The sequence below is a fragment of the Athene noctua genome, chromosome 5 (genome assembly GCF_965140245.1).
Source record: "Athene noctua chromosome 5, bAthNoc1.hap1.1, whole genome shotgun sequence".
NCBI lineage: Eukaryota > Metazoa > Chordata > Aves > Strigiformes > Strigidae > Athene > Athene noctua.
In genome coordinates, this window is record NC_134041.1 from 16,207,183 (window position 1) to 16,223,343 (window position 16,161).

At 37.4% G+C, this 16,161-nt stretch overlaps 1 protein-coding gene across 11 annotated transcripts in view; it reads right to left on the reverse strand.

Annotated features, from left to right (window-relative positions):
* Nucleotides 1-4,305: 4,305 nt before the first annotated feature.
* Nucleotides 4,306-16,161, reverse strand: part of TTLL7 (tubulin tyrosine ligase like 7) — a 75,429-nt gene continuing 63,573 nt past the window's right edge. For 8 of the 11 annotated variants that reach the window (XM_074906479.1, XM_074906481.1, XM_074906478.1 and 5 more), the window contains 3 exons: nucleotides 13,835-13,995; nucleotides 9,361-9,564; nucleotides 4,306-6,201 (listed from right to left, as the gene is read on the reverse strand). In XM_074906479.1, coding sequence (XP_074762580.1) covers nucleotides 6,081-6,201; nucleotides 9,361-9,564; nucleotides 13,835-13,995 — 486 coding nt within the window. In that variant the 3' untranslated portion in view covers nucleotides 4,306-6,080. Of the gene's footprint in view, nucleotides 6,202-8,927; nucleotides 9,047-9,360; nucleotides 9,565-13,834; nucleotides 13,996-16,161 lie in introns of all 11 variants that reach the window. The other 3 variants (XM_074906482.1, XM_074906485.1, XR_012633677.1) reach the window with 2 other exon arrangements.

The following is a 16,161-nucleotide window of genomic DNA, read 5'->3' on the forward strand; positions in this document are numbered from 1 at the left end:
CCATCTTACCAATACTGGTAGAAATTATTTTAAGTGTCAGAGGAACTTATTTTTCACTACACCAGTAAGCTCTCTTAACTGTTTCTGGTTGCATAATGTATTAAACAGCAAAGCAACCAACAACAACAGGACTGAACTTAAACTGCCCTACAGCATATTTGTCTAGTATTATGTCATTCTGATGCAGCTACTTTATTCATTCTCTGAATCAGAATAAAATAAATCAAATAGCTTGCATCCACACAAACATGAAAAAAAGCCCACTCCCATGGACAACACACACCCTGCACAGGAGGGAAGAGGCTGCATGCCCAGTGGCCTTACTCCGCAGAACACCTGTGATGGCCTAATGGGGCTGAATGGGAAACGGTAGCTGGGCTGGAAGAAAGTCCAGCTCCTCCAAGCCTGACACATCTCTGAGATCGCTGACTGTTTACCAACACAGTCAGTTACTAAACACATGTCTACACTGCACAATACCCCCTAACTCTGCATCTGTGTTGTTCTCTGCAAGCCACCTCTGTGCAGTTCCCTACTTTCATTGAAATGTCTCCTTATCATAGAAGAGTCTTTGTTGGTGTGTAAATACCTGTAGCACTTTAGGGCACTTAAGGAAATGAGGGGTAATTTTACCATTTACAAATATGGAACAGGAGAAGAAGAAAGTACAGAACAATTTGCCCTACTTCTCATTAGTGATGTTTAGTTGTTTGACTAATTTACTGCCTTTGTAAGGGGTATTGCATATCAGTTATTGTACCAAACACACACTTGTACTAATGAAACCTGCAGCTGTATGTGGCCCACAAGCCTCTGGCAAAGCAAGAAATGTCAGAGCTGCAAGGAAGCAACTTCAGTGAGAGTTGAGACCATGTGGCACTCGGCAGAGGGGCCTACACGCAAGGGCGAGGTGCGCACTCCCGGAAACACACTGAGTTCTCATCTCGCCTATTCGTGTGCCAGATGCACCACTGCTGAGTATTGCTGAGTCCACTCATGTCACTCAGAGCTGTATTTGTCTTTGCAAAGTAAATTAATCCCATTGCTCTTGTGCAATGACAACCAGACTGCTTCTAATACTCAAGCCAGATCAAAAAAATCTGTGCACTGCATAGACATTTGCAACACAAGTATTGCATGCCATTTTTTTTAATCCTGAAATGGAAAGCTCCTATTCATAAAATAGGGTCCTCTATGTCCTTCTGAGAAGCTTCTAAAAGAAATTGTGGATTATGAGGAATTGTGGCCAGAACAACTGAGTGGGTATAATGCTATAATGGTCAGATGACACTGCCACTCAGTTAAAAATCATACACAGCATTAAATGGAAGAGTCTTTTGTTCTACTGCAATAGAGCAAATTACTTCCACAAAGATGGGCATAAGGAAAACCTTTAATGTGAAACCCACTCCAAGATAATGAATTTTCTCACTAGATGTCTTGACTTCTGATACCCTTTTCAGGTTCTGCTGTACTTCATGAGTGCCACCCTCAGCCTTCAAAGCCATGCTTTGCAGCGAGTGAACTGCCTGCGCTGCCAAACCTCACTGCAGCTGCACGCCGTGTGATGCTGCTCAGCAGAACTGCAGGCCCAGCAGCCATGAGCAGTGGTTTGGTGAGGGCGCAGCAGGGAAGGCAGGTATCAGTCACTTTGCTATGCTTTTCTACCCTTTGCGATGCTGCTGCTAACTCCTGACAGGGGCAGACACAGAGGATGACCAACTGCTGTGCAGGCACCTGAACCAGCACGGCAGACCGAGAGATTGTGGGCATCCCTATCAAGCCACTGTTGCGGCTGGGCACAGGCTCTGTCCGCTTGGCTCTATAGCACTAAGAGCAGGCAGAAGCCTTCAGAGGGCACTTACGGGCCATACACAGCAGTTTTAACTGTATTATTTTATAGTATTAGTAATAACATTGTGGCAAAAGGAGGGCAGTTCTAAGTTCAGTATTAAGAGTTCTCCTTACTAAGTAAATGTTGCCTTTTCTTTTAAATGAAAAAATAAGGATAAATTAAAAAAAAACAAACACAAACAAACAAACCAAAACAAACAAACAACACACCAAGAATGTACCTGTCTTGCTCCCCCCACAAGCAGAATCTTCTCTTCTTCAATATTTGTAAATGGTAAAATTACCCCTCATTTCCTTAAGCACCCTAAAGTGCTACAGGTATTTATACACCAACAAAGACTCTTCTATGTTAACAAGCCGTTTCAACGAAGTAGGGAACTGCACAGAGGTGGCTGGCAGAAAACAGCACAGATGCAGAATAACAACTAATGCATGGGCATTTTACCACATACGGAAAAAATTACAGATGTTTTTAGCAAATGCTGGAGTGAAGGATTTTCCAATAAATATGCCATTCAACAGTGAATTATTTTCTCTTGAAAATGGGAATAAATGCAACAGCTTCGAGTTAACTTTTAACACTGCACGCAAAGCTAACTTGCAAATATTCACGTTTGCTAACACCTAAATTAGATGTTATAACTGTCAATTCAATCTTTCCCCTTGAATATACAAGGAAAGTCATAAACTGTAAACCTATGGTTTTACATTTCAAAGTGCATTTGTTCTAGAACCGCTAGACCAGCTAAGGAACCATTCAGATGTGATTTTAAAAGCTGATTCATTTACTTTCCTGTACAGACAATCAATAATTAGAGGCTAATTTTCCCATAATGAGGACAAGACACTCCTTTCTAGACAGGACACTGGCCCAAGGCTGAGGCGTACCGAATGGCATCCTTAGGAGATGTTTTATGTAACACGACTTCGCAAAGCAACGCTTTCGAAAACAGCTTTTCCTTGCTCTCCGGTCCACAAACAACGCATGAAGCCTTTTCAAGGTGGTAAGAAGCTGCCGCCACACCAGGGAGGCACCGTGACAGCCCGGAGCGCTGCCGCCCCTCCGCTGTTGCCCCTTACCTGCCGCCGCCTCCTCGCCGGCCTCCTTCGGGGGCACCGCTCTGTCCCTCCGCGGGGCCGGTGGCGGCCCGGGGGGAGCGGAGGGAGCGCCCGAGCCCAGCGCCGGGTTGCCGGCCCTCCCGGGGCAGCGGAGCCTGGCTCCCGGCAGCGGGCGGAGGAAGGCCGGGCCATGCCAGGCTGGCGGGGCGCCGCTGCCTGCGCTTCCAGGCTGCTCTGAACAAATAACGAGCATGCAACGGCAAAAAAAAGACCTCCAGCAAAGGGCAGTATTTCTGACTAACCCTCAGGGGGCCCTGGACATTCAGTGATTAATAAAACTCAGCACCGCTCCTCACACCCGCCGGGGCGGGGCGGGGCCGGGCGGGCCGCAGGTGCGCTCCTGCTCCCGCCCCGTTGCCGCGGGGAGGCCCCACGGGCCCGTGTCAGCCTGAAAATGCACAGCGCCGGCCTTAAAGCTGCGGAGCATCTTACTGCTGCAGCAGAGGGGCTTTTAAAAAGTTACTATGATTATCATACACCGTTATAAAACACATTTTTCATGTCAAATGGGTAAAGTAAGGTAAAGATCAACCTATGGTGGTTAAAAAAAAAAATAATTGTGTTCTTTTCCTTAAAATTACAACTTTCACACAACGTGAGATCCTGTTGTACCATGGAAGGCAGTTAGGAGGTTGGTCACACCTCCATGCCGGATTAATTTGTGGCTTCCCAAGTAAAGATTCAACACTGGGGCTAAGACAAGGGGTCACCAGATTTGCTGGTCATAAGGCTGAAGGTTCAGCCACGGAGGTGCCTGCAAGAGCCCAAGGCCAGAACTAATCACTATTTAAAGGCTCATTTACTAGGACCACTCGTCTGATCTCGAAGTATGCTGCTGTTTTGCAGAAGGAGTAAATACTTCCACCTGCGGCACTACCTGGTGTCCATAATTCACCCGTAGACCACATGCACTGGTTGTGAGGAGCTGGCAGGAAGGAGTAGCATTACTTTTATTGAACGTATTGATTCACACATTATTAGGAACACAGTACCACTTTAGGGAAGTTTATCAGAAATATTAATATATTAAGTAACCTCAGACATAAACCAACCATCTGGTCCACTTTTGTACATGCTGAATGTATTTTTTTTCTAGATCTGTCCATTCCACATAGGTATGGTTCATATCCCTCTCTCTGCTGGCAGAGTATTCTATACAGATTGATTCATCCCAGCACTGGCTTCCGAGAATGGAGATCATAACGTAGTTTAAAAGAAGAAAAAAAAAGGGGGGGCAGGGCGGAGGGAGACTGATTCTGGCAAGCTAAACTGGAAGCTGGTTTTCTCCTTATGGCCAAAAGCAGAACACAATGGAAGCCTCCCCCAAGATGATAGAATTTACAGCTTTTATTAGGTCTTACAGATAACCATAGTATACTTTATCAGTAGTCACGGTATGGGCCAAAAGAGAGAAACAATTCATGTGAACATACTGTATTACTAAACTAGTATTACCACAAAAATGAAGAAGACTTTACCAGATCAGAAGACTGATTATATCTGGCTAATCTCAAGAGGTTTTTCTCTGATTCTTTACAAATAGTCTCGTTATCATATATCCTGCAGTTCTAGAGCTGAGGCACTACAGCACAGGCATCAGAAATCTCACCTAAACTCCCAGTTTATGTATGCAGTGACTGACATTTTAAAAAGTCATTTCCAAACAACTTCAGTCTCAAATCTCTTAAGTCACTTAAATTTATCTTAAATCTCTGGATATCAAAAACCTCTAATACACTTGCTCCTGAGGATAATTAGCCCCCAAATTATTTTTTTAAGTATACCTGAAGTATATTGATAATTTACAAACACGTTTCAGGGTTACATGACTGGTAAGTAAACAAGTCTTTGGTAAATAATAACTACTTCATTCTTTACTCAGTTAAAAAACTGAATTAATTTTTAAATCTAGATTAACTGATTTTTAAAAATAATTATTTCTATAATGAATAAGGCTCATATGGCACAATGCTGAGTGGGATGAATGGCTGTATGTATCAAAACCCGAATAATGTTTTCAGGTTACAAATCTTCCTAATGCTAGGTTCCTGCTTTGGCTCATTTTCTTTTTGTGCCCTTTAACAAGACCCACGAAGCTGAACCTAAATGAGAGCTTTAATGAACTAGATTTCCAACATTTAAAGGTGTCAACAATCTAGAAAATACCATCCATTGCAAGGATACTTTCTACAGTAGGTACTGGATTGTATGCTAAAACCTACAACAAACCAATTAGTTTAAGGTTGAAATAATACACTATGGCTGCAGTATTTCCTAAAAATGTCTGCTTTACCACTTGCACAGTAAAACAGAAAAACTATGCACTATGCATGCTTGTGCAAGTTGCAGATGACTGCTTGCTCCCACAGGAAAGCTAAAGGCACAGGACATAGGTAATGTGAATGAAAACCTGGTAACAAACATAGGCTTCCATTTTATTACAAGAATCCAATTAGAAACTGAATGCCTAAACTGATATTTTTACTGTTTGTGTACTAGATGCCTTCACTTTGGCTAAAAGATTCTATACCACATCCTTTAAGAAAAATAGCAGCATTAAATAGAACTTGTAATTTCAGAGGAGAAATAAAAAGAAGTCTGCTTCAGGTTTCGTTTACAGAGTTTTGGGGAGTATTAACATGTCTAAGAAATGATCAGATTTTCAATGTCTGTAACAGTTTCACTGTTCTACTAGTTTCTTAATCATCTGCCTTGTTAAAGGATCAATTACATTTGAGACAATAAATAGTATACTTTACAATAAATAATATTCAATTCAAACTATAGTACTTACAAAATAATGTAACACTATAAGATCCTCAAGATCAATTCCATTTTATATATTCTGCAGCAAAAATAACATTTCTAGTAGGAAGGCATTACTTACAAACCTAGCAAGATCTACACATTCACATGTGTGTAAACAACTTAACAAGGTTTATTCTGTTTCCAGAAAAGCTATGCTTTTACAGTAGGATTTCAGCTAAATGTTATCATAATATGGTAGTAAATATATAACAGTGCTTATATTTTGCTCCATCACAAACTTTAATTTGAAAAAAAATGGAGTGCCATTATTTACAAAGAACAGCAACCTTCCTTTTGCTTCACAAGTGACTGTATCTGTGTGTGAACAAAATGTTAGGGCGAGGCATTCCAGATGAACTGCAGCTAAGGTTGGATGAGGATGACTTCATGATGAGCAGTGAAGGTCCTGGCAATAAATACCTAGAAAGGATATGAAAAATACAACAGAGTTTACAGGCAAAGTGGCATTCAAGAGCAAAAGAATTAGTTATTCACACACCATACATTATAATCGTTGTATGCAATAAATTATGTGCAATAAATTCTGTTTATAAAACATACAGGGCATTAGGCACTAGCTAACTCAGGAAACAGATCTAAATTCAGAGAAACTCATAGCAAAATTTCAAGACAATGTATGAGAATCAAACATCTTTCCATTCTTTTATGTTTAAAGTAAGAGGATAAATAAAACAATGGAATCCTGTCTAACACTACCACCAAAAATTAGTATTTCATACATTATTCTGTTATTACAGTCTCATTTATTTAATTTAAAATGGGTAAAACCTACAACTTATGTTAACCACCTTATAAAGAGTTAGGTTGTAAAAAAAGTTGATTAGGGAAAACACAAGAGATCTCAGCTTTGCTTTCCAGCTCTAATTCTCTAAAAATATACATGCTATCGTCACTACTCTAGTAAAGCAAAAAACAATGATGCTACAACCTAGCAAGTAACATTAGTGACTATTTACCTTTTAAATTCAGGCAACTGTGTAGCATGTATTTTTGTGTAATAGTACAAACAATAGCTTATCATATGCCTAATATACATTCTCAAATCTGTTCATGTTATTTTTTAATAGTTAATCATAGAAATCATTAGATGAGCATAGTGAGTGTGCAAAAGTAACATTCACACTGAATCAGAATTTCATAATGAATTATATCAATGTTAGGATGGATTAACACAACATATAAATTATTGCTTAAAAATTGTTGCATCATTCTAGTGAATGACATTGATTAATGATGAATAAGTTAAGAGACTGATCCTACTAATCACATGGATAGAAGTTGCATCACACTGTCAATGGCAGACTATGTAAGAAAGTGTACATGTTTTAAGCTTTGAAAAAAGCTGTTATAAAAATATTATCATCAATACATTTCTTTTAAACAATTTACAAAAAAATGAAGTCTGATTTAGAAGGGGTAGGTGGTGAGCTTGATGGTTCACTATGTCACCAGACTGGGTCCTACCTCTGCTTTATGACATTTATTAATTATGTTAATACACATTTACATTAATACTACTCTTCATTCTCTTCATGACATATAGTGGATTTGTAGTTAGGAGATGGGATTGAGATTTGAAGTAAAAAAAGACCTCTATGGCAGTTTTCATTACCTTTCCCTCTCTCCTGTATAAATAAATTTTTCAAGGTATTCCAAGCTATTTGTAATCTTTGAAAGCTTTAGTTTCACAAACATTTGTTTCATAAACACAAACAAAAAATTGGTTTGTGCTCAGAAAAAACAAAGTTCTTCAAATTAGATTTTATAAAGTCTTGAAAAAATTGATTTCTTGTAGTTATTAAATTATACTCTGATCTCTTTGTGCACTTCACACAACGTTATGGAGAGTCAAGAAAACTATTACTAGCAGCGCAGTTTCTTATATCATTTAAAAACAGAAACCTAGATGAAAAGTGAAATAGTATTGTGGTTCTCCCATTTCTAGAAAAATAGTTCATTACCTTGAATTGTGGGGCATAAAGGGCAAGAGCATTTATTTCTATACATATCTTTCATTTCACAAATTCAGAATATGTCAACTGGCATTTTGTTATATCCCCAGTATAGATGTAATATTTGTGGAGATTAATATAAAACCTGTGAATTTAATCATTTAATGGTGTCATGACACACCATTGCTGAAGACATACTGATATTTAGGACATAGAGGGCTTAGATTCCTTTAGCCTGTGAAATTTATGAATAAACTTCCATTCAGCATTCAAAGAAACACAGAAACTGGCAATGAGAAAGTTCTGTTGGACCATCCCTTTCACTGTTTTCCAAATGCAAGCCTGTTAGATGCAGTACATTAGTGTAATCCAACTGGTTTGAGTAGTCTGTGGTTGGTCATGATGAAAAATTTTCTGCAGTATTAAGATAAAAGCAATAAAAACTTCAAGGCTGAAGATTTTCTAGTCTTAGCTAATCCAAATGACTTTACCATACTCGTGCTCAGTAGATACTAATATTGAATATGATTTGTTTTGTGGCTTACATACTTTTGCTGTGACCAAACAAATTCAGTTTCTGGTTGGTTTTAAATTACGTTGGAGTGACTTAAGGTCCATTTGCCAGTAACAAATGGGTTCAGTGTATCAAATAACTAGTCTGAGATATAGCAAGTAAGCAATTAAGCCATAAAATAAGTTTAACAGATAATATATCAAAGGTTTGCTTTTCACGTACTATTTAACTCATAAAGCCGTCCTATGAAATAATGTCCATAAGATGTTTTATATAAACAAAGCATTTGTAAGTTTATGCACATAATAATTCAAATTGCCATTATGGATAGAATTTGGAACCTAAGTAATTTGAAACTTACATTTAATTCTCCACCTACGACTGTTAAACTGCAGATCGTTGAGTTCCACAGTTGGAGAATATTCAGTAATCCCTATACTGACAATATTATAATCCTTATTATATCCAGTTGAAGAACTAAACCAGCCAATGGAGAATCAGGTAAGTGCCAAATAACTTTTTTACTATATGATGCTGTTTTGCAAGGTTTGAAAATACATTTTTGCTCTGTAAAATGAAATAATAAAACTTTCAAATCTGGAGGTTTTGGAAATCAACTTTGCAAAACTGTACAATACAGTAAATCAGATGGCACTTACCTGACCCTTGGCTGGACCTGTGCCCCTATAGCATCCCACTGCGAATGTGAAGCCAGAAGTATCATACATGTTAGGATACCTCTAGGAATGCAAATCTGGGATCAGTGACTTTGAGGAATCTGAGAAGGGGAAGAAATGAAATTTTCAGTTCACTTTATGGAAAGGCTTCACTTTACGGAAAGCCGTTGCTGCAGCTGCTTGGGCAGCAGGCAATCAAGACTTTAGTAAGTGTAGTTTCACATAAAATGTGTGTATCAGGTCTTCTTTTAGTAGCACTTCATGAGTGGGCTGGAGAGATCAGAATGACAGAAACTCAAGATGAAGGGAAATGTTGGGGGGGGGTCTGCTTTTTTTGTCTTAAATACATAGTGAACTAGTCTTAACGTGTAGTGGTAGCAACACAGACTGAAACCTGTTCTAGTATTATACTTACAGTTCAGGAGGAGAATATCGAAATGTGTACCTTGTACCATCCCAGTGGGGGCTAGTCCCTGTAGGGGATCCTCTTGAATCTGATGAATATTTGTAAACCACCAGCAGGCAGTGTTTACAAAGCTGTACTATCCGTTGGCAACACTGGAGCTGTTCAGGAGTCAACACCTCTGTGCTTTTACTGAATATGGTTTCCCAAGAGCTCCTGTTACAGAAAAAAACATGACTTCGTGTTTTTCTGTCACAAATTGCAATCTGAGAGCTTTACTGCTTTATATCAGATTTAACAATAGAGGAACAAGAGAAAAAGCATGACCTTGCCTGTTTACAGGAAAGGTCTATGCTGTTTAACACAAATAGTGTCAGATGCTAAGTCCAAAATACAAATTAAGTTAATCTTCATATGTGAAATGTCCACAGCCATTTTTCACTTGGTCTGTTCCCTAAAGCATTTACAGGGCCGTTACTTAGGTTTAGCACATAAAGATTTACTGTCACATATGTATATGTGCCTTACAGCAGGAATAACAAAAAACACTATTTTTAAGAGGCTACTACCTGAATGTGATGTGATATTAAGGGAATTAATAAAAGTAATAAATTATTTCTAAATGTCTACAGAGCATAATAGGACTCTTCTTCCAATTTAAGTATATAATTGTAAAAAACAAATACAAAACTAATTTACAGGAGATTAGTATGCACTCTGCTTCCTTATCCAAATAATCATATGAGGAGAGCTTCTCATTTAGTCATTCAAATACTACTTTATTATTCCATCTGGTCATATGAGATTGGTCTGCTACAATTAAGTGCAACTTGCAAAGTGTATCTATAGAAGCATTCCTTTTTGAAATGCAGACCATCATGCTTTTGTCTTCTTAAAAGGCCATTTTTCTTTCCAAAAAAACCCCAAACCTGACCATACCACCATAAAGCAGGTATATTTTACCACAGAAGATGACAATAGTTCTTTTGATATAACTCAACACTCCTGTTTGTGAAAAATTCTGACCAGCTTACAGATCATTACATCTGTTTTAAAGGCAACACGGTCCCTGTGAAAACTTTGTTTTGGTGAAAACATCATCCAGTAGCACAGATGGTTTGTAAGCTTGAGGGGTTTTGTTCATTTATGAAAGAAGCACTTCACAGAGTGAGGAAAAATTGCTGCATCTGGCCTCGAAATAGCATGCAGGATGATTTAGCCTTGTCCACCATGATCAGCAGATTTCACAACCCTGGTATAGGAAGTTTGTCCTTAAAACAACATTAAAGAACTAGCAAACTTACTTCTGCCTATTGAGATTTTTAAAGTTACACTGTATTAGTATCGAATGATGAATAATAATGTCTAAAAGATAAGCTGTATGTATAGCTAACTGATTTTTCAGCCTGGCTCCTCAGACTAGATGATATATTCCAGGTGAAACTGTTCAGTCCTACAGAATTTCCACTGCACACACAATTTTTAAGTGACGCAAGTATTTCTCCTTAGTTATTATCCACAGAATTAATTGTTTGAGAAATAATTTCTAAGTCATCAAAACTGTTTCATTTCATAAACAGAATAATTCTACAACTTGAAGAGCTACTATTTTCTTTAATATATTTTTCTCAATATTGTTTCTTGCTTGGGCACTTTCCACATGTATTGTTACATGGAAATTAATCTATAGTCTTCGTTCTTTCCTCATGAAGTCATGTGATGGTTGGTAGAAAGCAGCAAGATGAAGTTCTAAGTATTACATTTGTTCAACAGATTCGCAGTGCTACACATAATTATATTCTAATTCAATCCATAAATCTTTAAAATCCTGTGGAAGAAACTCTCCTGATAAATCCCTTAAGTTCTGGACTTTGACGTATGTGTTCACTTTCCGACAGTTAGGAGGGATTTTAGCAGTGAAGAATAATATGTGGCCTGCTATAACTATGGCCAATTATGAAAATAGTGGTATACAGTTACTCTAATAATAAAGATTCAGATTTGAAGAAATATATATGTGAATTTTAATGAGCTTCCATAAACATGTTCTTGTGCAACCTCCTCCATGTGCTACACAGATTCAGTTCATATACCATCATACTGCAGTCAACAGGGATCAGAGTACTGTTACCCAAGGAAGCTTAATTTGTTATGCTGTAACTTTAGTTTCCATACATTAGTAAGACATCATGGAGTCCACACCAGATCCAGAATGGTGTATTATTCTTGACTGTGCAATATTGTCAGTTATGTGTCATGCTTTTTACAACTATCTGAAGTCAACTGGTTCTACCAGTTTTCTCTTTTTGTTTATTATACAGTAAAACAAACATAGCTTTGTGAAGCCATCTACATCACAGTTGTTTTCACTGAAGTTTTCTTTGTTTCTTTGTTCGTTCTTTTTGGTGAAATAGCATATGCCTAACAAAGATCTAACTAGCAAGAGGAAACCTTAAGGCTATTAGCTCTGCTCTTCTCCCAATCTTACAAATAGTCAAAGTACTATATTCCTTAATCTATTTTCATATACTCACATTTTTTCTGAATTAGCACATTAATACCCCTTCCCGACGTGTTTCCCCAGATTCTACACATGCCCTGTGTTTATTCCAATCTGTTCTTAAAAATGGCACAATGAACTCTAAGGAAGAGTGATGATAAGTTAGCCTCTCTCCTACAGAGGTGCTGTCATGAGTTCTCTGTTGTGGATTACGTGGCAAGAAGAATGAGTGTAACTGAATAAAGAACATACTGGGAAGGTAAAAACAGCCTGTCTGTTTTCTTCTGTGAATTCTGTATTAAGTAATATGCAGAGTGATCTCTACACCTACTGGGTATTTCTGTTTTACAGTATTTTTAAAATCTTTAACGCAGCAGCTTCTCTTACAAGGAACTGGATATTTGTCAAAGAATTTAGGTCCACTTTGGAGTCAGTTGAGTCTTGTTCTGCATGAATGAAATTATTGCTAGATGAGAAATTCTACTCTTTATTGAACCCTTTTGCTGGCTCAAAGACCCTCCTCCCAAGCCAAGTGAGCAGCAGAGTTGTTCAAGGGTTTTGAACAAAAAACATTCTTTGTAGAGAAAAAAAATCGCAAATTAAAATTTTCATGCATATTAGAAGATTGTAAAACTAAAAGTAAAACTCAAAAAAATAATAGCATTATTAAAAGGGAAGGTAATTGTAGTATTTTATGACAACAAAAATTGAGCTTGGATTCAAGACTTCACACTTTGGCATGAAAAAGAGACCTTGCATCTGCTGAGGATACAAAAAAAAGGTTTCAGATTGGAAACACAGAAATCTTTCGTTATCCTACTTTAACTTTTGGAGTGTGCTGCATTCCCAGTAACTACCTCTAGCAAATCTTAAGGCTGACATTATCTGCATGTTCCCATGGCCCATCTCCATGAAAAAAAGTATGTAGAATCCCAAGAGCTTGCACAACAACAAGTCTTCAGCAATGAGAGGATCCGTGTTGTTATCTATTTTGTTGGGAAACAATTAACAAGTGCATTCCATGCATTCTCTACATGTGATAAATGACCATATGTAACGCACATATTGACCTGATTCTTTGGTACATACAATATCCATCAGCATACCATTGTGTTTGTTGTAGTTTATTTGCAATAAATCTCTTTGAACACCTTATGCAAGCTAATCAAAACCTCTCACATTGTTTATATATTATATATACTTATAGAGAAAATGTCTTTTTTCTATGCAACATCTGTCATATTTAAACATTTGTATTCTTATGGTATAGAATTATTGGGTAGAATTATTTTATACCCAAGATCTGAGCCACCAAACCTATCCTTACATGAATGCCTCTGATTTCAGGAATGTAGATTTTGAAGTGTAGGATATTGAACTTTCAATATATGGCCTGATCTTTTTTTCCCCATAGAAAACTCGTATTTGCTACCCAAACTAAAAACATCTGCTTACCTCCAGTGTGGACATTTCCTTCTCTGCATATACTTAAATTCCCACCAGTATGGGAAACACTGAATGTAATCAAGCACAGAAATTCAAACTCATCATTTGTAAATCAGAGAGCTGACACTGCATTTGGCAAGAGATGTCAGCTGCACTTGTGACTTTTTCCATTGTAAGTCTTGAACTCAAATAAATATGACAATGATTTCTGTTGATGGTAAGTCCACAAATCGTGATTACAGTTGTCTGGCCTCAAAATTTTGGACCATCCAATGAAAGAGTTGACCTAAAGCTCAGGTATTCTGAAGAGTAGATTTTTTTCTTTGGATTGTTATATTTGTAAATACATTACTAAATGTCTGATTCATTACTGAAACAGTTGGCCTAGATTATTAGATTTCTAATTATAATATCTTTAGATGATTTTAAAATAAGTTCAATTACAGCATTCTCTTGAATGAAAATGAGCAACAAAGTATGACAGCATTGATTGTAATTGTGAAGTTATGAAGAAGACTAAGATAAGAAAAATAGGCTTACCCTGAATTACAGAAACAGTTCCATAGACCTTGACCATGGCTCCAAAGTAAGCGATTAAATACACGGTTAAAGAGACGGTACAGATGTAAATTTTCAATGTCTGGAGCCTTCCAGACACGCTGCAGAACTGCACGAACACTTGTCTTGACTATATCCAAAACCTAGGAAAGAGTATTCCAAGCATATCAGAGCAAAGGCATATTGCAAAACCTAAAACCAACTGTTCACTGATTCACTGCACACATACACATACAAACACACATGCACAGATGACTGCATAGCTATAAATTCCCACAGATGTCTTTGTTTCCTTTCTATGCATTCATCAGCAAACTTTTATGATATACTTTTTCTGTCAATAACATTTTGCAAAGCCAAATCAGAATATTTTATTTTTATTACAGAAAAGTTCTTTTTTTTTTTCAGTCTGTTCAATACTAGCTCATTTAAACAAGAGTTTAAAAAGGAACAAAATGGACACAATTACAGACCAGAAGCAACATAATTAACCACCCAAATATCATATATTTGAAGATTATCTCCTTTTCCCACTTCCTTTTCAAATACCATCTAGTTTATAAAAAAACTAAAGTGTCCTGAAAAGCTATAAACTGCTTTTGGTTTAATGTCTGTTTAACCTCAGTCTTACCCTAGGTCAAACCACTTTAGTTTACTTTTCATGCAGGAAACAGTGTAGTGAAATCAGTAAGAAAATAAACAGCAAGATGTTTAAAATAGCAATGTTTATAGAAATGCAACTGATTTATTATATACAGACTACATTTAAATGCAAGTGTACAAGATGTGGGTGACAAAAACACTAAGCTGCATTCAGTACAGCACCAAGAGATTTACCCAGTAAGTCTAGCTACTCAGCACACACACTTATAGGCAGTTTTGTATCCAACTAATCAAAGTCCTCCTGAAAACACCTTTGCATATCCCACTGAACTGGGACATGGAAGGGAGGATTCATCTTGTCTGCTTTTAAATATCTGCACATTCTCTTAAGTCAGGTGTCTAGGTTCCCTCCATAATCACAGGAGAGAAAAGAGGCTCCAGTATCTTGGCTTCTGTCTATTTAGATAACATCAGTAAGATTGTGAATAGTTTCATAATCAAAGTAGTATTAAGGCCTCACACTGGCATTCTGAACAGTGTAAAATCTGTCCTAAAAAAAAGCCTATGGTACGTGTAACCTATTAACAAAAAAGTCAGTGAAATCAACGTGATTTCCTGTAAAGGAGACAGCCTTACTGCCTCTTTCACACAAAACAGCATCTTTCAAAACAAGTCAGACTCAAGTGGGTTGTGAAGCAATGGAGTTATATTTGGTATAAGATGTTGCAAATTACAAGGTACAGTACTTTCCCAGGAAACTCAGATATGCATGACAAACTGATTCACACAGTGAAATGTCTGACTCTCAAAAAGTGAAGGATATTTAGTAGAACAGTAAAGTATGGAAGCAATTTTTTGGTTCTGCATAACAAAGTGATGTTTATAAATAGTCTGATTAGACCTGATGAAGGAAACAAAGCATAAATAAACAAAATGCTTGCAATAGCCCAACAAATCTGTGTAGTAAAGAGTAATGCTTAACGGGCAGAAAGTGTATAGGTACCTAATAATGACAACCTCAATGAACTAAATTATTTACATGTTATTTAAGCTCTTTCTTGAAAACCTTAGATTAGTCTGCACGCATAGGTCTTGCACTAATTCCATGTACATAATAACCCAATGCAAATACAATGCTGTCATCTCTGTTTGGAATGTTTATGAACGCAGGTGTCTAACACACTAAAAACCACATCTGTGGCCTCATCCTCAGAGTGAGATAGAAAGAGTAGTAAGTCATAACCAAAAAATGGTAATCTTGTCTAGTGACTGCAGGAACTAAACCCAGGTTTTAGACTGCCCCACACTTGTGGAATGGGTCCAGATATTCAGATATCCCCTCAGCAGAGCCTACTGTCTTAATGCTTATCAAGCAGCCTCTTCCTTGTGTCTCACCTGATTAAGGTTTTTCCACACAAATAGACAGTAGCTGTGATTGAGTACACCCATTTGAATCAGCTAAGTCCCTAAATTACATAAAACATCAACCATACCTCTCTTTGCAATGTTACACTGGCTAATAGTAATTTATCTTCCTGTGTAAAACAGAACAGTTTGCACCCAATGTATATTCTCTCCCTAGTCCAAAAGACATGAGCTAAGAACTATGATGCCAATGTAGAGCTTTTTCTTTTACTTTAGCACCTGGAGTTGAAGAAAACTAAGACTGAACCTTAGATCTTAAAGCCAGCCGCAAGTGCCAGGTA